A 23,339-nucleotide genomic window follows, 5' to 3' on the forward strand; every position below is an offset into this window, starting at 1 on the left:
GACCGGCGGCGCAACAAATTATTAGTATCTTTTCTCTTTTTTACATTGATTGTTATTCCGATCCTTTCTTGCATGTTTTCTTTATGTGTTTTCTTGCATATGTTATGCACTTCTTAATTTGTGTTCTTCTAGTTCCCTTTTTATGTGTTTTTAGTTGTTCTTTATGTGTTATTTTCGTTTCTTGCATTGTTTTTAGTTCTTAAATCATTGTTTTTTTCTAGATCGCTCACTATGTGGTGTTCTTTATGTGTTATCTTCAGTAGTTATTCGTTTCTGGCATATTTCTCAAGTAGTTCGTAATTTCGTTTCATTTTTCCAATTCGTGCTTTATGTGTTTTTAATTGTGTTTATGTGTTTTCTTAGTAATTCGTTTCAAAGAGAAAGAATGAAGAAAAAAAAAAAAAAAAAAAAACTTTAATTGATTTCTCGCTTTATGTGTTTTTAGTTGTGCTTATGTGTTTTCTTAGTAATTCGTTTCAAAGAGAAAGAAAAAAGAAAAACATAAAAAGAAATAAAAAAGTACTTTAATTGGTTTCTTGCTTGAATAGTTTTTAGTTGTGCTTATGTGTTTTGTTAGTAATTCGTTTCAAAGAGAAAGAAAAAAAAGCAAAAAAAGAAGAAGCAAAAGTAGGATCCGGCTCTGTAAAAATTGCACAGGCGCGCCGCATGGGGCGACGCGCCACGCGGTGTGCTTCTGGGGTTTATCAGGAAGCTCAACAATTCAACACGCAACGTTTTTGTACAGGCACGGCGCCCCAGGCGCATGTGTTGTTTTCTCAGAGTCCGATTTTTTTCTCTTGATTTTTGATATCCAGATGTGGTTCTCGACCACCGAACGCGATCCCGGCTTAATCCCTTGGGCTTTTACTCAGACTTCAAAGCTCGAAATAGCTCGATTTCATTCCATAACATCTACATAGCTCGGAATTACTCCTACAAGGCATAAAACACACAATTAGTGCAAAACACTAGCGATTAAAGCTCAAACTCAATTAAAGTGCAGTAAATTAGAGTGCGATAAGCGACTAAAATACGCAATTATAGTCTATCATCAGTTCTTTATTTGTTTTTAGTTGTTCTTTACGTGTAATTTTCTAACAGTTCATAATTCGTTGTGTTTTTCTAGTTTGTTTTCTTGTGTTTCTACTTGTTCTTTATGTGTTTGTCTAAGTAGTTAATTTCCTTCATATTTTTCTACTTGTTCTCCTGTATCTTAGGGAAATATATCTTTATGGCTTAGAGATATATACTTAAGATATGATCAGTTTAGACGAGAGAATTTTTAGGCTATTAAGAAAAACTATCTGAGGATGTTTAGATTGATGCTACACAATTATAGGCTTAAAAAGAGTCTAGATAGATTTTTGATTTTTTGGGCTTTTGACATGTTAAGATTAGATCTGTTTAATTAAGAATTCTCATAATAGGAGAATTCAGTATCATGGAGCTACATCAAAATAACTGTGTACTTTCGGGACGCAATTAAGGGCTAGAAGGATTTATTTTAATAGTTCTTGATTTTTTAGGCTGTGATGTGATGAAATTGAAGAATCTGATGGGAATAGAAAAAATGGAGATTTTGATGGGCTGCTTTTAGTTATGGGCTGTCATGAATTAGGTTGAACAATGAGGCTGTGTTGTTCTTGATGTTTGGTACATTTTAGCTTGGTGGAAGAATGATGATATGACACAGCGTGTTTTAGGTTTTGATATAGAGAATTCTACGTTGCAATTAAGGGCTTCAATCGATTTAACATAAATTTTGATGTTTTAGGCTTTTTGATGCGCATCTTGTTTCGGACTGAGGCATAATTGTTATTGTTGTTTAGGCTTTTAATGATGTGTGATATGAGGTGACTAGGCATTTTGAAAATATGAGAGGTCTGAGGGTGTTTATTATTGATGGGCTAACTTTTTTTTTTTTTTTTTGTGTGTGTGCGCGCGCGCTGATTTGGCTACATTTATTGTTCTTCGATGCTATATCCTCATAGGTTTAATATTAGGATCTGCATGTCTTCATGATGCTTTGAATTTCTAACTTTGGCTATGAGTTTCTAACTTTGGCTTTTAATATAGAATCTGCTATATGTCTACCGATTATTGATTTTTTTCCCAATTAGGTGCATTTATCTATTACATCTGGGGTTTTAGTCACACAGGTTGCTCTTGACTGGTTGAATTAACTGGTGATATTTGTGTCAAGCCTTATTCTTTTTAAACACCCTCGTATAGGAGTGCAGTGTATTCAGACGTGAACTCCTCTTTTTGTTTATGCTGGCGATCTGTTGGAGGTTATTACACACATTTTGCACACTCTCAACCCCAAGTCTACATGATGGTTTAGTGCTGCAATTGTTTTAGTCATTGACGTGGGTGAAGTAGAAATCTGCCATGCTTTATTATCCGCTATAGAGTTGATAATATAGATCAATAAATTGGCAAGGGACAAAAATGAGTGTATGAGATTGTGGTTCCCAAGGGTCGTACGTGAGTAAGCCTTTTGGACCCTCACAAGACTGAATAAGGATGAGTCCCTATTTTGGTTCGAGGGTGATGTAACCATCTGCATTTGACTACGGTCTAACAAAATAATAAACGTAAGGCAACTTTCTTACATGCATTGCCAACGAATTGAACTTGGACACACCATGTATATTATCTGGGACAATGTGATATGAGTCCACCACAACAGAGGCAACGTATGAGCTAAAATGTTAAATTCATATCCGATTGAATGCTAACCCTTCTGCACCCATTCGTTCCTCCAATTATTTGGGGACTATATTTCTAGTGTTAAACTACGAACTTGGTTGCTTAATTGAAAGTCGACGATTGAGGCCTTTGAATGACTTTTTCAAAATATCCATTTTCACTCATCGCTGGGGCAGGTGATACCTAATTCATGTACATGTATTATACTTTAGCAGTACACTTTCATTGGACTTGATCCTCTTCTGCTCCTCGCACATTCTGAAGACAGAGAACTAGCTACATTTCAGTTGATCCGGCCTGATCCTATGCCCTTCTATGGAACATCTGAGATTCTGAATATTTTTTCAAGGAGTGTATTCGTCTTCGCAAATCAAATCCAAATATATGAAGCTTGTCACGTATACTTCAATCTTTAGTTCAACTCTTCAAGATGACCTGGTTGTGCTAAGGTGACTTGTCAATGATCGCAATGTGATGGCAGGTCATGCTGCTCCCAGCCTCAAGAACAAAAAACAATATTAATTTTTTAACTCCGCCTGTGTTTGAGTTCTCTTGTAACACAGCCGGTCTCAAGCCCGGACAAAGGAGGAGGGTTTTAGTGTCTTATAGAAGTTACATACTTCGTACTGTTAAATGTTATACTAAACAGCCTGCATATTGTTCAGGCTGAAAATTCAGTTTGATCAATTATTAATCCTATTGCATACTGTTCAGGCTGAAAATTCTTGTGCAGATATGTTTTTCTTCTACCAGCTTCTCTACTTTTAGTTTTGGACAGAAGATAATGCTGAGTTGAGAAGTCATACAAATGGATATATACATGTGTTTTCCTATTTTATGTATTATTTATTTTACAAATAGTAGTAAGAAGAAAACTTACTAATGTTGCTTAACTGTGTTAAAGCGTGCCTACCTGATGCCTTCCTTCTTTCCCTCAAACAACAAACAAAATGAATTTTCTTGTTTGGAGATCATCTCTTCAACTCTATTCCCTCTGCATGAATTTTTGATTTTCTTACTTTTAGTTGGTCTTTACCCTTTCTTTTTCCTGTTATATCTTTAAACTGAGAATCATTCTTCTGCTATTTTCATATTCTTTGTATCATGCTAATCTTTTCCGACCTTTATTTTCAATCGGGGTCCAAAAATATCAATGTGGAAAGTTAGTCATAAGGCATTTTATACAACAGATGGCAGAGCCATGAAAATGACCAGTTAAATAAACCGCAGTGGCAGATCATGTTGATAATCGACAGCTGAATCACAAAGAAGACTGATTAGTAAAACAGTTGAAGATTATAAATACAAATGCTAGAAAAGGTCTTACTACGACACTTTAAGGTTATAATGTAAATGTTAAACTGATTAACTTGTGTTTGTCGTAAGCACAGTGTTAATGAAACAGTAGAAAGTAGAAGACCGAAAGAATACCCTCGGATGTTAACAGAGCAGAAAAATGAGGCTTTGACTTATCTGACTATCAACTCTTCTGACTTGTTCTTTAACTAAATGCTCAATATACTACCTCAAGCTTTTTAACTTGTGGTTCGTTTAGGCTCAGCACTGATCAAGGATATATTTGGGAAAATATTATACCATGCTTTAGAATTGTATTTTTTGGAGAAATTCAACATCACTCAAGGAAGAATTATGTACCAGCCGTCATGCTTCTGCTGTTCTATTCACACATAAGACATCCAAATTGCAAATCCTACATATGGAACTGCTCGGCTATTTACTATACAATAGAATTGCTTCTTGGTTTCCTTCACTCGCTCTGTCAGTCTCAGAAAATTAATTTCTTTTATACATCTCCATTCTGGCAACAAAATTGGCGTGCCTTCTAATCTAAAATGATTAGTCAAACATCTAAATTCCAATCAAACTTCTATTTTTTCTCCTTTTGGACATTCGCAAGTTCACAACAATATAGAGTTGCTTATAACGGTAAAATGGGCATAACTTTGTTTGGAAAACACACAACTATTTGGCGAAAAACCTTGTTTAAAAGTCCTTAAGTCACATTCTACAATTTCTACAAATGATTAACTGACAGTACAAAAGTATAGTTCACAACCTTTTCCGATAGAAATTTATTCATGAACCAGCATGAAGTACAAGTATTCTATTCAACATTGAAGTCTCCCAAAATTGTCTCAAAATAATAATTTAACTTGCATTGCCATTTTCCTCCCCTACTTACTAAAGTGGAATTCAGCACTTCCACAAATAAGAAAAATAATGCAAAAAGTAGAAGAATAAGAAAAAAATCTGAGTCAAACTTAAAACTTGAAGGGCACACTGCGTACAGTATGGTGCGCTTCCAATAAAGCTATATGCTAACATGGTTAGATTTTCAAGCTTCTTAATGTTGAACTAAGCACAGAGAGATTGCTGGGAGCTCTCTGCTTATAGTCTTTCTCCAATGCCATTGCGGACAAAGATTGCAGCTCTGAGCTCTCCTTGTCCTCCTTGCTTCGCCCTTTACTCAGCTGCGCAATGGCAGACGTACACTGGAAACAGTAATATATAAAGTGAGTTCTCCAAGACTGTGTATTTTTAAAAAACAAGAACCTTCTTCGTTAACTAGTACAAGTAATTAACAGTTGATGAAGTTTTAAGAACTCTCAGTATTTAGAGAATTTAATTAATGTAAAGAACTAGAAAAAATGCAGGGTAAGGCTGCATACAATAGACCCTTGCGGTCCGGCCCTTCCCCGGACCCCGCGCATAGCGGGAGCTTAGTGCACCGGGCTGCCCTTTTCTTTAATTAATGTAAAGAACTAGGGACATACAGGACCGAAGTGCACTTCTGGACTCCCAAGGCGGAAAACAGTCTATGTTCAGGATAATGACTTGTATACGTGCAAAGTGCAATGATGCCTAACGTCTTCGATTTTTTCTGTGATTTTTTTTCCGGACAAGTAATTTCTTATTTATTTTTCCAAAAATTTAGAGCACTTTTATTTATTTCATTTACATCTAGAGCATTAACATATGAACTAGTAATCTTCATCAAGGACTATTTTATCAAATTTTAGAAAAAGAGAGACAAACAGAAAGACTGACCAAACATATGCCAAAAAGTGCTCTGGTACTCTTGCCACCAGTCAAGTCAATGGTAGATGCATAATATTTCTTTGCCATCTGAAGGTTTTCTAGCCCACCAAGTGTATAGAGCACCTGTTCCACCCAGAAAGAACGATGACGAGTGATTATTTCCGGCAACTATCAGAAAAATGTGCATCATGTTTGGAACAGTAATTCCAGTCGACATTGGGGAAGCACATTCTTCATGAAATCAGAAAATTAACATGCAACCCAAAACACACTTATTCTTTAACCCTGGAACCCAGTTGGTCCAAGAGAGCACGCAAGTAATATGAGCCAACGTTTCCCTTAAAAAAATTACTGAAGTAGAAATCAGAATCTTTTCCATTTTAATCCATGAGAAAATACATTGAAGGTACTTTAAGTACTTCCTAGGTTCACCATTTACATCATATCAGCTTTTTCATCACTGTTTTCCTCAATCTATAAGAACATCTTTCTCAGGTCTTATTAGATTCAGTAGCTAATCTATTACCTCACTATAGTTCTAAGCCAGACATAGATACAGTTCACATAGAACCTGAACAGGAACAAATGCGGGAATCATCAGGCATTAATAACCACCAGCATCTTAATGACCCACTCACCCCCAATCAAGAGTGACATACAACGAGGGTAATAAGTTCAGGTGCAAGCAGACAGGTACATCGTCCATCTTCTTATTATTTCCTCTTTTTTTTTCCTTTATTTTTTCTTTTCTTCTCCTTTAGATTTCTCTGAAGGATTTGGACCAAATCCACATTTTCCCTAATTAACTATCATATCTAAAGACTTGTCCAGTTAATTTCAAAAACAGCACCCTCAGCTTCTTCCGTCGAAGAGTGGAGGTCTTAGGTATTTCTCTAACTAGAGAAAGATTCATTTTGTTCAATAAACTAGGTCCACATAACTGTCCCATGATAAAGCCACTTGTCCAAATATTTTTGTGCCTAAGCAAGCAAAAGGGAGGGAAACTAATCTTTCTTTCAGTGGGCAACCAAGAAGTTGGAATTTGAAATTAAAGTGAAGAACGAATCCGCTCCAGGGTTCGCAAGTCCAGAGTCAGCACTATGGGAAAATCTCTACAGAATCAGATTGAATTCTAGAAAATTCCTCCTCTCTCATCTTCTCCCTATTTCTACACATTGATAACTTCTTAACCTCCAAATATCACTTTGTTACTGATTTCTAGTAACTTCTGACTAAGCAAAATAATGTGCTCTGACAGCTTCATTAGTTCATTACTGACACACACACACACACACAGAGAGAGAGAGAGAGAGAGAGAGAGGGGGCAGCCTGGTGCACTAAGCTCCCGCTATGCGCGGGGTCTGGGGAAGGGCCGGACCACAAGGGTCTATTGTACGCAGGCTTACCCTGCATTTTAGCAAGAGGCTGTTTCCACGGCTCGAACCCGTGACCTCTTGGTCACATGGCAAAGAGACATGGAGACATGGAGAGAGAGAAACTGGTTGGACAGCAACCTAGATTACCGAGCCTCCCTCTTGATAATAACTTTTGCATTTGGTAAAAATAGCTGCTAGAAAGACCAAATATGAATCAATCTACTTTCTTTTATCCACTGAACTAGGTGATAAATGAAGCTTCATGAGCAACTTATGCAAGAACAAAATCGTATTAATAACTAAAATAACAATACCTCTCGAAAATGGATGCAAGCTCACAAGGATTGCAAGCTATTATTAAAGCACCTCTAATAATTTTATTAAAAAGCAATGATAAAATATGACTTGAGAAGTCTCTTACATCAGCGTAGGCTAGGTGATATAAAGGAACTGTCGGTTGAGATAAGATCAGCTCCTCATAGCAGAAAGCTGCTTGCTTGTACCTAGATATGATATGACAGACAAACACTTTCACTTAGCTAGGTAGGGTAAACTGCAAAGCATGGATGAAACAGCAGCTAAAGAAGGTATCAATGGAATAGAGTTGCCTCCAAGCCATTAGTATTCCACTCTGAACACTAGAATAAGAAATCTTACATTTGCAGGGAAACATATATTTCAGCAAGCTCTCTCCAAGCTTCATGATCAGCCATGAATCTACCAAAACCACGAAGAAAAGAACAAGGATTAACGTCGCAACACATTTATTACTGTTAAGATGCGATTATTAGATTCTTCTTACAAGTCAAGATACTTGTTAAGCCAGTCAATTGCTGCTGACGTATTGCCTTGCGCCTTTGCCATGGCTGCCCTCCTCTTATGTACAACCTAAAGGATATCAATAAGATACAGAAAATATATGGCTTCAGCTTTGAATTATTCTTCTTCTTTTTCAAATTAAATGAGTGTAATCACATAATTTCAGATGTTTTATGTCTATAGCACATTAAGTTAAAAACCATGTCAATAAAGTTAAATATCACTTTTAAAATTTTTTATTCACGAGATGCAGCTCTTTTATTGTAACGGTGGTTTCCGGGCCAACTCAGAGTGCACCTTGACTATTCCACCAGGTACCCACGCAGGTAACTCTGCCACCAAGACGTAAGACAGAGGGGAAGAAATCGCCTAGTGTTTTTGTCTATATTGGAATTTTTAACCCTGATCTCCAAGGTCCCACCTACTTCATTCAGAAGATACAGTTTTAAGTTTCTATTTCAAGTTCAATGAACAGTTTTCGTATAATAAGTTCCAAATTCCTATTTCTAATCACTAACATTTTCATGCATTAAATTTTCTTTTTCTTAAATAATAGGATATGACTTTACCAACTCTAGTTATTAGCACGTTAGGACAATAATAGGTTAAAGTTACAAAAATGAGATTACACTGGGGGGTTGTTGTTAGAAAAATGAGTATTTGAAGTTGAAGTTGAAAAAAAGTACATAGTTGTGTTTGGACATGAAGTTCACTTGGAAAAAAAGTTGAAGTTTATGAGTTAAAACCATTATTTCACTTGAAATACTTCTTAAACCAATTTTTCAACTTCAATTTCTCCATTTCAAGTTGAAATAGAAATAATGGGCAAAATTGTAAACAAATGTTGATTTGTAAATGATATATAATATGTATGTCCAAACACCTAGTGTTAACCTCTTCAAAACAATACCATAAGGTGCATGCCTCATGACCTTGGCACCCGCACTAAAAAGCCATCTAAGCGAGGATAAGCACCCATCAAATGCTACGACTAGCTTGAATGCTTAATCACACCTCAAGCACGCTTTACCAGAGGCAAGCAAACCACTTTGAGCAATAACAATGAGTATCTATCGTTCCACTAGACCAGCCTTCCCAAATGAGAAACACACTATTTTAGGGAACATTTCCACATAGGAAACTATGTATTTCACAAGTAAATTAATTGAGCCAAATTAACAACGGCCGGTGAAATGGTTAGTCTATCTCAGACCTGATCAAAGGGATTTTCCTCCAAAAGGCTTGAGTAAGCATTTTCTGCCTCTGACCACAATCCTCTGGCCTCTAGCAACATAGCTTCTAGCCTGCCTGAGAACAAATCAAACTAATTACTCTTAGCCATTATTACAAGGCCAAGTACATGTGGAGGAAATCAGAACTACACAAAGTAGGAAAAATACTCAGTAAGTGGAAAAAACGTTTAAATCTATATTGCTAAACGAATATTTTTTAAAATTCTCGGCAGTAATAATGTAATGATTGAGAGCAAAACTGATAGTCACTGCAGCAAAGGATGATATATCGAGAAAGCTTTCTGGGGTCATACAACATTTCAATAACTTCTCACTTAAACATAAGGTATCTAAGTGTGAACAGATGATCATTGTAATGGGATAGAAATATACAAATACAATCATCAAATCAAGGCAATAATGTTACAAAACGCTTTAACAAAACTAAGACTAAACTACCATCTTGAAATGGATCATTACTAGTACTACCTGGCTCATAGCTACAATGGTAGCATAGAACAAAGGGAGCTGGCAGAATATATTCAAATAGCAGACTATCTATACTATATTAAAAGCATGAAGGCCCTTAGCGAAATGTTGTTCGCCTTTTTTACCCTCTAAAAATAAATTTCACATTGGACATAATTGTAATTTAAGTTACTTTTCTAATATTTAAATATTTAAATTACCTAAAATTTTGGTTATTGAACATTTTTTTGTTGAGCTAATTAAGAAATCCTAATTCTTAGCCTTCACCATAACATGTTAATTAAATAAGAAAACGTGAGAATTACCATCCAATATAGTACTATTAATAAAATAATATTTACCAGAATAAAATACTAAAATTAAAACTTATGATTTTTCTTTTCATTTCAAACTTAATCTTTATCACACTAAAATTTAAACTAATGCTTTTTCTTTTCATTTCAAACTTAATCTTTATCACACAAAAAAATATACTATTTTATTCAATATTATACTTTTAACTTTCAAAAGTTTTAAATGCCCTTTCTCAATTACGAGCGATGTCGAGCAGAAATCAATAAAAGGCATAAAATAACAAGATAATTTTTTAGATTCTTTAATTTTTAATCCATGATATATTTAGCTAAACATGAGAGGGTTTATCCGTTAGCTTTTAATTGTAGATTTTCTTACTAGCTTGCTTTATTTTATTTTTTTAACGTTGTTTTTTGTTTATTATTGCACTTTTATTTTATGTTATTTAAAGTTCGTACATTATTATTGTCTGCTTATATGTTATAAGTTGTATCCTTCAAGATTATTTACAATTTCAAGGTTCTTGCCCGTGAAACTGAAATTATAAAATTACAAACTTGGAACAAATCTTAAGTTGAATTATTGATGATTGAGGACTTCTGGGATAGTTTCTTTAAGTATTGAGTTAATTATACACAACCACTATTCATATCATCTTTAGGAACTTACACTTTTATTTTATAATTAAATACTATTTTTTAAAGAAATTTATACTCATTAAGAAAAGATTCATTCGCGTCGCGCATACCCTAATACTAGTTTACATAATTGCGTGGATACCTCTTGTATTCAGAAACTCTCCCATTATCAATAAAATTACACTTGATCTAAAAAGAAAAAAAAAATATTTACATATTGAGTGAGTTGATCCCCCTAAGTTTTCTGAGTAAATTTAAAAAGATGATTATAAAGTTTCGCATTTTCAGAAACAAACAATATTTTGAGACAACATAACATATGAACACTGGCAACCAAATCCATCAATGCCAATTAATTCTGTCGGTCTTTGAAATATTTATCAGGCACATACCAAAAGAAAAGCTATCAACATTTCCACAAACTTTGCGGCTCAAATTTTGTTATTGATGATATCTATATGAAGAGATATTACCAGATTCTTTATACACCATTCTTGTACCACCATCCGCGTCGGTCAAAATACTACTTTAGAAAGCTTCATCAAAAGTAATATGCTACTTTAACCAGATAAAAAATCCTTAATCCTATAAAGCAATATGTCAACAATAACCCAGAATCCCAAGACAAGAAATAGGAGTAATTCACAGTAGATCATTATAAATGTAAGCCATAACAGCAAAGCATCAAGTCCTTATAATATCAACTCTAGTGCTTATAAGTCATTATCATTTTTTTTAAAATATAAAGTAATGTCATTATCATTCATTCAATCCGGCAATAAGAATTCTGGAACCTAAAAGCTTACTATTCAGTTCAAAAATTCAATTTCAGCCCATCATTAAAAATACTATTTTATAGCAGCTTCTTACTTTTTTCACCCGTTATACAACAAATGTGTGTGTGTGTATAATGCAGTATCAAGCTTCTAACAATTATGTTTCATGCTTTGCTTGTGCAGGATACTCTTAAGGAGTGATACATGAAACAAGAGATAGAAGCTTTACCAATCTAGTGATTCAAACTCACTGGCCACAGGTGAAGAAAGTGCAAGCTACAAGAATACAAGACCACAACCATACATATATAGACCAAAGAGAACTCACCAACCCTTTTGCTCCCTGGAAACTTCTTTTGCAAAACCTTTATGCAGTCCTGCAGAAGTTCTCATAACATAAATTCCAAAAACTTTTCCACGTAATCATAGAGAAAGTGATGACAGCTTCACAAGAAAATATTCCACACACAAGAATAAAGAGTGAACATGACTTGAAAAATAGCTAATGCATTCTGGCCAATATGGTTGACTACACGTTCAAATCACTTCATTACTCTGTATATTTAACCACATCATCAGCCAATATCACTCTACCAATGGAGTAATGGTAAATGTATCTATGCAACATTATAGGAAATAACGGTCGAACAACTATCATTCTAAATTTGCATAAACATTGACCATTTAGTTGTAGTGACATCTTTTATAATTAGATTATGCCAGAATGTTTCTCTACATATTACATACAATCCACTCATAGCTATGATCTCGGGTACTATGAGATACATTTTACATTATTGTACTGACTATTGACATTTAGCATCTTCTAGAAATCTTTTGCTGAGTAAAAAGAGATGAGCTATGTAATTTCAGATTATTTGATAAAAGTTCTATCAGCAAGGATTTTGCAACTCAGGGAATTCGAAAATAAACTACAATGGAAATATCATGCATGTCTATAGAGGTAACCAAATTTGACTGAGCGATTACGAGAAAGATTTTTTTACCTTTGCCACATCAAGAGACTGACAATCCATAGCTGCAACAGCTACCTGCTCATAAAGAGTCCACTCTGCAATATTTTGGGTTGCAGCGAATAAAAGATTGATCAGAGGTTTTATCCAGTCACATTATGTTGGAACAAAGTCTATGGAGCAATCAATCAAAAATACAAATTAAAAAAAAAAAAGAACAAAAAAGAAAAAAGAGATATATCCCAAAACCCAAAATCTCAACTTCTCCATGAACCGATACTTCAATTTTCCACTTTGATCGATCTTAGACTACCCATATCAGTGTAAAAAAAACTCAGCTTTTCCAGTCCCAAATATTACCCAATTGCCACTAACTTGAATCCTAGACAACCCAAATTAGTACAAGATCTCAAATTTCCCAGTTGTAGTCAAATTCCAGTTACCCGAATCCTAAACTACCAAATCAGCAAACCAAACAAAAAGATTTCGGCTTTATGGTTCAATCGGATATGAATCGATAAATTGTAGTATTATACCTTCAGGACCAAGAGCAGATCTCTTTTTAGAGTCATTGAGAATGGAGAGGCCGTGCTTCAACACCAAATCAGATCGACGGAGCTTGAGCTTATGGACAAGGCAGAGATATTCCCAAGCACCTCCTCCTCCATTCTCTACTTGATTCTCCAATCTGTTTACCTCTTCTTCCTCTGTTCTCGTCACCATCTTCTCCTATTGGTTAATCAGTTTTCTCGCGAGATTCAATCGGGTTTCTCAACTGTCTCCCACTTCAACTAGTGCTGCTTCTGTTGTTGTCGTGTTCGGCTTTGTAGTTTGTATCTTGTGTTTGTGTCCAACTAGGGAAAGCCGGTTTGTTGGATCTGCTTTTGTTTGATCTACAGTCCACTCTGTTCTCTAATCACATGGTTTAAATAGACAACTTTACCCTTTTTACTTTTGTTTTTTTTTTCATAACTTCGTAATTTTGCTTCAATAAAATGTATACAAGTAGTTTAGCCAGACCTTTCTTAATAACTATTCACTATAACAGCCAAGTTTTTTTTTCGAAATCAATTCTTATGTTATTATATATTGTATGTGCTATATAACAACACTTTACTATAGTAGCCAAAAATTATCGAAATAAACAAAACCGTAATTGAGAAGTTTGACCGTAATTAGTACTCCTATCCGAAATGTACACGTTAGTAAAAATAGGGAATTTTACACAAATACCCGATCGAATTTATTTTTTACTCTTTTAGCTAGTATACATAGATTGTACACATATTAATACATGACTTATATATATATTATATATTCATCGGCCATTTTAAATTTAAGTGCTTGGGTAAGTGGCTATTTAAGTTAATTCTTCTCTTTGCACGAAGTAGTCAATTGTACTCTCTTTGATTCAAATTTAATTTCTTAGTTTTACGTTGATTCACGAGTTGAACTATTAAATTGTTCATTTGTGTTGTTGTCTGAACAACTCTATGAAGAGATTTTTTAAAAAACTTTCTTGAAACATTTGAACTGTTGTTTCGAATAAAAACTTGGTTCTATTTCGAAATCTGTTTTATAAATGCGCTTTAAGATTGTACTTTAAGTGCCACTTTATTTAAATTGTTCAAACAAACATCATGCTGTTATGAAATAATAAAAGAAGAAAGTATTGGAGAGAAAAGTTGAGAGAGAATTCTTATTGATTTGGGATCAATTACAATGAAATAGAACCCTTCTATTTATAGAAGAAAAGTAACTTAGCCACCAAGTAACAAACCCTAAGATCTCTCTAAAATATAGACATTCACCATAAATAAAATACTATTTATAACACTCCCCCTTGAATGTCTATCCAACAGATAATGTGCCTCGTTAAAACCTTAACTAAAATAACACCCAGTGGAAAAAAATTCTAGAGAAGGAAAAAGAATACACATGTTTACAAATATGCTTTTTGGTTGCCTCATTCAAAACCTTGCAATGAAAATCCATTGGGACAAAACCTTGTAAGGGAAAAAGAGTATAACGCGTATTAACTCCCCCTGATAAGGCATCAATTCACATCTTTGAGTCTTTGATGAACGTATGGAGGCCATGTTTTCTACAACAATGGAGGCTTGTTGGGCTCATGAAGGTGCCAATGGATTTGGAGAATTGGGCCACGAATTTAAAATGCTTACACTAATTAGCGGGAGAAATTCAAAAATAGCTAGATTTACCACTGGTCGTTGAAAAATAGCCAAGTTTCAAAAGTCATCGAAATTTAGCCACTTTAAATCTAAGCGAAAACACTGTTCAAAATCCGGAAAAATACGCCCGCAAATTTTACGGGAGTTCCAGCATAAGTATGCTATATGCTGGAACTCCCGTAAATTTTACGGGAGTTCAAGCATAATTATGCTGGAACTCCCGCAAATTTTACGGGAGTTCCAGCAAGTATAATTGTCCAGTATAATATACTGGAGTTTGGAGCACTGGTGCTCCAGTCTCCCGCAAATTTTACAGGAGTTAGCAAAGTATACCGGTCCAGCATAATATGCTGGAGTTCGTACATAAATGCACCAGAACTCCCGTATATTATACTGGACCGGTCCCTGTTGCAGCAAAATAGTGGCTATTTTTTATTGACTTGGTAAACGCTGGCTATTTTTCATTGACCAGTGTGAAAACTGGCTATACCATGATATTTTAACCTAATTAGCCTTAGTCCAATTGAGGCCCAAGAATTTCAAGAAATTGAAGAAGTCCAAGAATCCATTCAAGATTAGGATTTCTTTTCCTTAAAGATTGGGATTTCTTATTTCTCGTTTCCTAGGAATTTAATTTTTGTTTTAGTAGGTTTATATTTGTAGTTCTAGTCAAACTAGGATTGTTAGTTGGTATCCCATTCCTACTAGAATTCTTCTTCCTATTTTAGTTAGGATAGGTTTTCTTAGCCTTATTCTTATTCTAGTCTAATTAGGATTAGTTTTCCTTAACCTTTGTAAGGCCTATTTAAAGGGCTTAATATGCTGAAAATAAACATTGCTGATTAGTTTTTCTAAGCTTTTGCTTCAAAAACGTGATTGATCTTTTATTTCATTCTTCTTCCTTTATTCAACGCTTCTTGCAATCTTGCGGGATTGAGAAATGTGTGGGTGATGTTTCTTTCCATCTTACATTCTTCTAACGTGAGTTTGAAGAACGCTTTCGCTAGTTTTGTGAAAAACTTTAGCGGGGTGCTTTTGTTTTTCTCTCTTCTTTGTACTTGAGAGGTGCAAAACCTTGAAAGTGCATCAATTTGGTATCAGAGCTCAAGTTCCAGGTCCGAATTTTTAAATTGTTATTTTGTTCATCGTGTCTCTAGACAAGAAAATAACAAGCTCGGGATCTTCTTCACTTGATGAACAACTTGAGATAGAAAGATTAAGAACTACAGCCCTTGAACGAGACAACGAAAAAATTAAAGTGCAACTAGATGACTTAAGGAAATCAGTGCAAAATTTAACTAGATTGGTTGAAGGTTTAGCGGTTCAAAATCAGCCACCAAATCTTCCACAACGCCTACAACCTCCACCACCACCAAGACACAACATACCAGTGCTACTGCGACGTCTTCCACTTCGAGATCCACCAATTCAACCGCGGAGAGCAGGACACATCGAGCAAGCGGAAGAAGTTATAGCTGACCAAGGCATGAAAATACCGAGGCGACATGATCACTATGATAAAAACTCAGATTCAGAATATTCTCATAATCAAGGTAGTGAAGAGTACGACTCTGATGAAGTTCAGTATCAACATGATAGAATGAGGTTTCAGAGAAGGCCACACATTAATAATCGAGAGAGGTATCAACGTGATGATATTAAGCTTGAAATTCCGGAGTATGATGGCAAATCTCAAGGCGATGAATTTATTGATTGGCTTATAACTATTGAGCGTGTTTTTGATTATAATGAATATTCTGTTGAGAAGAAGGTCAAGCTTGTTGGTATAAAACATAGAGGTTATGCATCGCTATGGTGGGAAAACCTCAAAAAAGAGCAAGAGCTTGAAGGAAAAACACGAATTCGCACTTGGGAGAGAATGAAACGAGAATTGCGCAATTAGTTCTTGCAAGAGACATATGAAGAAGATTCTTACTTGAAGTTTCATTCTTTTAGACAATGAGCTTTATCCGTGGATGAGTACACAAGAGAATTTGAATATCTTAGGCTCAAAAGTGACATTAAAGAAAAACCAGCCTGCCTAATTGCTCGATATTTGGCTGGATTAAATAAGCCTATTGCGAATGTGATACGACTGCAGCCCCATTGGACCTTTGGAGATGTTGTCAAACTAGCCAAGGTCGTAGAGACACAACAGAAGGAAGCCAAAGCCACGTTTTCATCAACTACCATAAAAAGCCTAACACTTTCAACCATGGGAGTGCTAGTTTGAGCTCTACAAAGCCACAATCGTCTACAACAAAACCAAGTGTCCAGAAAGTTGAAGGGAAGCCAATGACTTCAGAAGCTATTTTTAAAAGAAAGATGCCATAAATGTGGAGGACTTGGGCATATACAAGCTGACTGTCCTAACAAAAAGGCATTCACCATCCTTGAAGGAGCAACTGATGAAGAAGATTATAATGAAGAGCAACATGATGAAAACTTGGAAGAAGTAGCTGAATATGGAGATGATGGAGAATACCTTATGATCCAACGCGTTCTTCATTCAGATTCTAGCAAGGAAGAACCATGGTTGCGACATAATATTTTTCATACACGTTGTACATCTAAGGGAAAGGTTTGTACACTCATCGTTGATCCAAGAAGTTGCACCAATGTAGTTTATGAAGAAATGGTTAACAAATTGGGGTTTGAGACAGAGCCATTGCAGAAGCCATACCGCATGAGGTGGCTGGATGAAGGAAGGAATGTACAAGTTAATAAACGATGCCTTATTCCTTTCTCTATTGGCAAGAATTATCAAGATAAGGTCTGGTGTGATGTAATGCCTATGGATGCTTGCCACTTACTGCTTGGGAGACCATGGGAATATGACAGAAGGGCAATTCATGATGGCTTCAAGAACACTTACTCTTTCGTCAAGGATGGAAAGAAGATCAAATTGCTCCCAATGAACCCTGAAGATTTAAAGAAGTCAACTCCTAAAATGAAAGAGACGTACATTACAAGAGCTAAGGTAGAAGAACACTTGAAGGAAGGAGAGGAAGTGCTCGTTGTAGTACCTAAGGAAGTGGAATCTATCACCAAGAAAGAGTCATCAGAAGTCAATGACCCACGACTTCAAGCAATATTGGATGAGTTTCATAATGTTGTTTCTGATACTACACCTTCTTCCTTACCACCAATGAGGTCAATACAACATCAAATTGATTTAATTCCAGGCGCACCACTTCCTAATAAAGCAGCATATCGAATGAATCCAACACAGCAAGAGGAACTTCAATGACAAGTCAAGGAACTACTAGATCGTGGACTAATAAGGGAAAGTTTAAGTCCTTGTGTTGTACCTGCCTTGCTTGTTCTAAGAAAGATGGATCTTGGCGCATGTGTGTTGATAGTCGTACTATTAACAAGATTACCATCAAGTACAGATTTCCTATTCCTAGGCTTGATGATCTTTTTGATCAATTACATGGGGCCAAGATATTTTCTAAAATTGATTTGAAGAGTGGCTACCACCAAATTCGAATGAAAGAGGGTGATGAATGGAAGACTGCATTCAAGACTGGCAAGGGGTTGTATGAATGGCCCGTTATGCCATTTGGGATATCTAACGTTCCTAGCACATTTATGAGGCTCATGACCCAAATTTTTCAGCCATACATGGGAAAATTTGTTGTTGTTTATTTTGATGATATACTTTAGCAAGTATGATCAACATCATTTGAAGCACTTGAGGACGATTTTTGAAGTTTTAAGAGAGCAAACACTTTATGCCAACCTGAAGAAGTGCAAGTTCTTTTCTGAGCAAGTCTCTTTTCTCGGTTATATTGTCTCTAGTGAGGGAATTCATGCCGACTCGGGAAAGATTGAAGCTATTGCTAGCTGGCCTATTCTAAAAAGCTTAACTGAGATTCGCAGCTTTCATGGTATGGTTTCTTTCTATCGGCATTTTATAAAGAATTTTAGCTCTCTTGTTGCTCCTATTACCGAGTGTTTGAAGGGAAACTCGTTTAAATGGACGGATGCTGCCCAAAAGAGTTTTGAATTGATTAAGACAAAGATGAGTCAAGCACCCGTGCTTGCTTTGCCCAACTTTGATGTAATCTTTGAAGTTGAATGCGATGCTTCCGGAGTTGGGATTGGAGTTGTTCTTGGTCAAGAAGGTAGACCTATTGTTTATTTTAGTGAGAATTTGAATGATGCCAAGTTAAAGTATTCTACTTATGACAAGGAGTTCTACGCCATCGTTAGAGCTCTATCTCATTGGAATCACTATCTTTTACCTCGAGAATTTGTGCTTTATTCTGATCATGAGGCCTTGAAGTATGTGAATAGCCAACAAAAACTCAACATTAGGCATGCTAAGTGGGTAGAATTTTTGCAAGCATTTCACTTTGTTATTAAACACAAGGCTGGGAAGGTCAATCAAGTAGCTGATGCATTAAGTCGCAAGCCTTGCTTTGTTTCTGCCATGCAAAACACTATTGCGGGTTTCGAACACATAAAGGAATTATATGCAACAGATCCAGACTTTGGAGCTATTTGGGGTCAATGCTGGGAGGGTCCTCAGCGTATGTTTGTGCTTAGGGATGGCTATCTTTATCATGGTAAGCAGCTTTGTGTTCCACAAGGAAGTTTGCGTGAATTTATAATCCGTGAGTCCCATGAGGGAGGGTTAGCTGGCCACTTTGGGCAAACAAAGACTCTACGCCTAGTTCAAGAAAACTTCTATTGGCCTAAGATGGTTCGGGATGTCAATAAGCCGGTTGCAAGATGTGATACTTGTATAAAGGCAAAAATGCACAAAAGCAATTCGGGTCTTTACACTCCTTTGCCAATTCCTACTCAACCTTGGGAAGATATTAGCATGGACGTTGTGTTGGGCCTTCCAAGGACTCAAAGAGGTAAGGATTCCATCTTCGTGGTTGTCGATCTATTTTCGAAGATGGCTCACTTTATTCCTTGCGATAAGACTTCGGATGCAATAAATATTGCTGATCTCTTCTTTGATCATATTGTAAAATTGCACGGAATTTCCCAAAACTATTATTTCAGATAGGGATTCAAAGTTCCTAAGCCATTTTTGGAGGACTTTATGGGCTAAACTTGGTACTAAGCTAACACCTAGCACTTCTCATCATCCCCAAACTGATGAACAAACCGAAGTTGTCAATCGAAGTTTAGGTGCTTTGCTTCGTGGGTTAATAAAGAAGAATCTCAAAGAGTGGGAATCGTTACTTCTTACTGCTGAGTTTGCTTTCAACAAGTCAACCAACCGCACTATGGGAAGGAGTCCATTCAAAGTTGTTTATGGTAAGAATCCTCTTGGACCGCTTGATCTTTCCCCTTTTCTGGTTACTTATTCTTTTAGTGGAGATGTTGTTGATCGAGTAAAGCAACTTAAGAAACTACATGAGAAAGTTTGGGCACATATCGAGAGGCAAAATGCTAAATATAAAGAAAAGGCTGATACACGTAAGAAACATGTGGTGTTCAAGGAAGGCGACCTAGTTTGGGTCCATTTGAGCAAGGAGAGATTTCCCAACCGCAAGTTTTCGAAATTACAGAAGCGAGCTGATGGACCTTTTAAGGTACTACAAAAGATTGGTGATAATGTTTATCGCTTGGAGCTTCCCAATAACTTTGAAATATCACATATCTTCAATGTAGCAGATCTTGCTCCCTACTATTCTGATGACTCGAGGGCGAGTCCTTTTCAACCATGGGAGAATGATGAACGTATGGAGGCCATGTTTTCTACAACAATGAAGTCTTGTTGGGCTCATGAAGGTGCCAATGGATTTGGAGAATTGGGCTACGAATTTAAAATGCTTACACTAATTAGTCTTAGTCCAATTGAGGCCCAAGAATTTCAAGAAATTGAAGAAGTCCAAGAATCCATTCAAGATTAGGATTTCTTTTTCTTAAAGATTGGGATTTCTTATTTCTTGTTTCCTAGAAATTTAATTTTTATTTTACTAGGGTTATATTTGTAGTTCTAGTCAAACTATGATTGTTAGTTGGTATCCCATTCCTACTAGAATTCTTTTTCCTATTTTAGTTAGGATAGGTTTTCTTAGCCTTATTCTTATGCTAGTCTAATTAGGATTAGTTTTCCTTAACCTTACCAATTTTACTCATTGTAAGGCCTATTTAAAGGGCTTAATATGCTGAAAATAAATATTGGTGATTAGTTTTTCTAAGCTTTTGCTTCAAAAACGTGATTGATCTTTTATTTCATTCTTCTTCCTTTATTAAACGCTTCTTGCAATCTTGCGGGATTGAGAAACGTGTGAATGATGTTTCTTTCCATCTTACATTATTCTAACGTGAGTTTGAAGAACGCTTTCGCTAGTTTTGTGAAAAACTTTAGCGGGGTGCTTTTGTTTTTCTCTCTTCTTTGTACTTGAGAGGTGCAAAACCTTGAAAGTGCATCAGTCTTCGCATTCCAATCTTGTGTACTAGCTTCTTGACGGTTGACGTCGATAGAGATTTGACGAATAAAATAGCCATATTAACTCCAATGAATATGTTGCACCTTGAAAATTCTCGCTATCACATTATCATGCTTATAGTTATAGCAAGATATAAATGTGCACAAATTGCACTTAGGATGTAGTACTTCATGACCAAGAATTTTATATGCTTTAAGCGATTTAAATTCTTCGGGGATTCTCATATAAGTTAAGTCATGTAAGCCATATGAATGGACTTTAGATGCATATCAAGCTTTTATGTCATGCTAGACATATAAGATAGATAAAGGTGATTGCGCACACCACTGACTTTATACTTTCAAGTGCTTGAACAACATAGACAAAACTATGTGTCTTTCATATGAAATAAATTTTATTCGAATTGTGTCTCTTCTATTAAACCAATATTTTTGTGTGTGTATTCGACAGACTTGAGGTCCTCATCTATACTTAGCTCTATAATAGATGTCGTCGACGAACATTTTATATCGATTCCAACATTTTTTCATAAAGACATAACATAGAGATCTCTTCCTTCATATTTTCAGGTACCTGAACCTCTCCTGAGATTTTATGAAGTGTTATGTCATTTGCCTCCTTATTATGATCATTTTCTCATCTTCTTTATCAAGAAGTTTATTTGAAAACGATTTGCCTATATGCTTTAAGCGTACCATATACTTTGTCCTTCTAGGACTTATTCTAATAGGAGCATTTGCAGTGAGAATATAGTTACTTTCTTTGGGTCAACAAATGCGTTTGGCATGCTTTGCAATATATTGCAAATGAATTATCCTTTTATGAACTTCAAGTTCGTATTATTTTATTCGAGGATCTAGATATACAAATGATAATTCGTCCCACGTAACTTTTTCTCAATTGTTTATCATGTCTCTCCCTCATGTTAGAAAAACTAACTTGCTTCCTCAACTTTGGAAACCCACCTTTATGCGTTATGGTGTTAATCAATATATACACCGCACATCATTAATATTACCCCGCTACAAGTTGTAGTAATAGAAGATATTAAATCTTTCCTTTATTTATAGTTTCAATATAACCAACTGCTTTCGCGAATACTTTAGAAACTCAATTAAGTTTCTTTGAGACTTACTACGACACAATGATAATCAATTGTATCCCTCTAAAATAGTAATAATTGTCTCTTCCTAATGGTGGCATGTGGGCCGGTTAGGACCGGGGCCGGCCCAGGACCGCAAGCCCATATGGGTGGTGGGCCTAAACGGTCCTAACCGGATAGGACCGGGACCGGGGGACTTGGGCTGGGTAGTGGGCCGGTCCCTTAGGCGAGGCTCGCGAGACCGGGACCGTTTGGGACCGGGACGGGCTGGGAAGTGGGCCGGTTCAACCGGTCCTAAACGGGCCCAACGACTCCAAATTTAAAAAAAAAAATCTGCCCGTTAGGGCACTTAAAAAATAGCCGTTTGGGCTGCCAAAATAGTCGTTGGCTATTTACAAAATAGTCATTTACCCACCCCCCATCCCCCCCCCCCTCCAACTTTGTTTTAACCCCAAACTTTTTATAGTTACACTTTTTTCCTATTTTCAACTATAAATACCCCCTCACTCTTTTATTTTTCTCATCAAATCGTCAATCTCTCTCTAATTCTTCTATAATTGGTTACTTTATTGTTGTAATTTGAAAAAAATTATGAAGTTGGTGAATTGAAGTCTTCAACGATAATTAATTTTCAACAAGTTGTTTGTCAATTCGGTAAACTCGTTCCAACTCTTAAGCTTTAATATTATAGTTTTGTTTGTTTTATTTACTTTGTATTGTTGATTAATTAAGATGGATTTTTCGTTAAAAAGATGTGTAGTAAAAATTAGGGAAAATCCGAGAGTGGTGAATCTAGTGGCCAATCTATTCCTCCTCCAACTTCCCGGGCTCCCCTACCCAAACCCCATACCCGTCCTCCACCTGCTCCTATTCTTGATTGTGATAACACTTTATTACAAGTTACTGATAGTCAATATTTGCATAATATTGTAGGTGGTGAACAATTAAACCATGAATATATGAATGCTCTTTATGGTAATCCAACTATTGATGAAAATGATGATGAAGAAATAGATTTTGATGAAACGCAACCGGATGACGATACACCCACTAGTGATGTTATTGAAGTTAACCCAACTAATAATAATCCAAATGATGCCCCGTCTGACCCTCCTGTTACTACCCTACTTAGACAACCCTCTAAACGGAGCGAAACATCTCTTGTTTGGCCATTTTTTACTCAAGTAAGAGACAAAAATAGGGCTAAGTGTAAAACTTGTGGCAAAGAGTTAGCTTTTAAATATGTTGGAGGT

General features: G+C 35.9%; 1 protein-coding gene across 1 annotated transcript; it reads right to left on the reverse strand.

Annotated features, from left to right (window-relative positions):
- Window positions 1-4,776: 4,776 nt before the first annotated feature.
- Window positions 4,777-13,266, reverse strand: LOC109212339 (ER membrane protein complex subunit 2-like). The gene is made up of 9 exons (XM_019375970.1): window positions 12,907-13,266; window positions 12,404-12,468; window positions 11,725-11,773; window positions 9,181-9,275; window positions 7,951-8,036; window positions 7,806-7,865; window positions 7,570-7,651; window positions 5,782-5,895; window positions 4,777-5,225 (listed from the first exon to the last, which is right to left on the reverse strand). Exons 1-9 carry the CDS (start codon window positions 13,091-13,093, stop codon window positions 5,061-5,063), a joined length of 903 nt encoding a protein of 300 aa, XP_019231515.1. The 5' UTR covers window positions 13,094-13,266; the 3' UTR covers window positions 4,777-5,060.
- Window positions 13,267-23,339: the final 10,073 nt, after the last annotated feature.

The sequence above is a fragment of the Nicotiana attenuata genome, unplaced genomic scaffold, assembly GCF_001879085.1.
Source record: "Nicotiana attenuata strain UT unplaced genomic scaffold, NIATTr2, whole genome shotgun sequence".
NCBI lineage: Eukaryota > Viridiplantae > Streptophyta > Magnoliopsida > Solanales > Solanaceae > Nicotiana > Nicotiana attenuata.

What these genes read in the sequence shown, in the direction of transcription:
- LOC109212339 (XM_019375970.1), bottom strand. Translation starts at nt 13,093, where the DNA reads ATGGTGACGAGAACAGAGGAAGAAGAGGTAAACAGATTGGAGAATCAA. An exon ending in AGTCTCTTGATGTGGCAAAG is followed by an intron (nt 11,774 to 12,403) that starts GTAAAAAAATCT and finishes GAACTTCTGCAG; the next exon opens with GACTGCATAAAGGTTTTGCA. An exon ending in CACTTTTTGGCATATGTTTG is followed by an intron (nt 5,226 to 5,781) that starts GTCAGTCTTTCT and finishes TACTGTTTCCAG; the next exon opens with TGTACGTCTGCCATTGCGCA.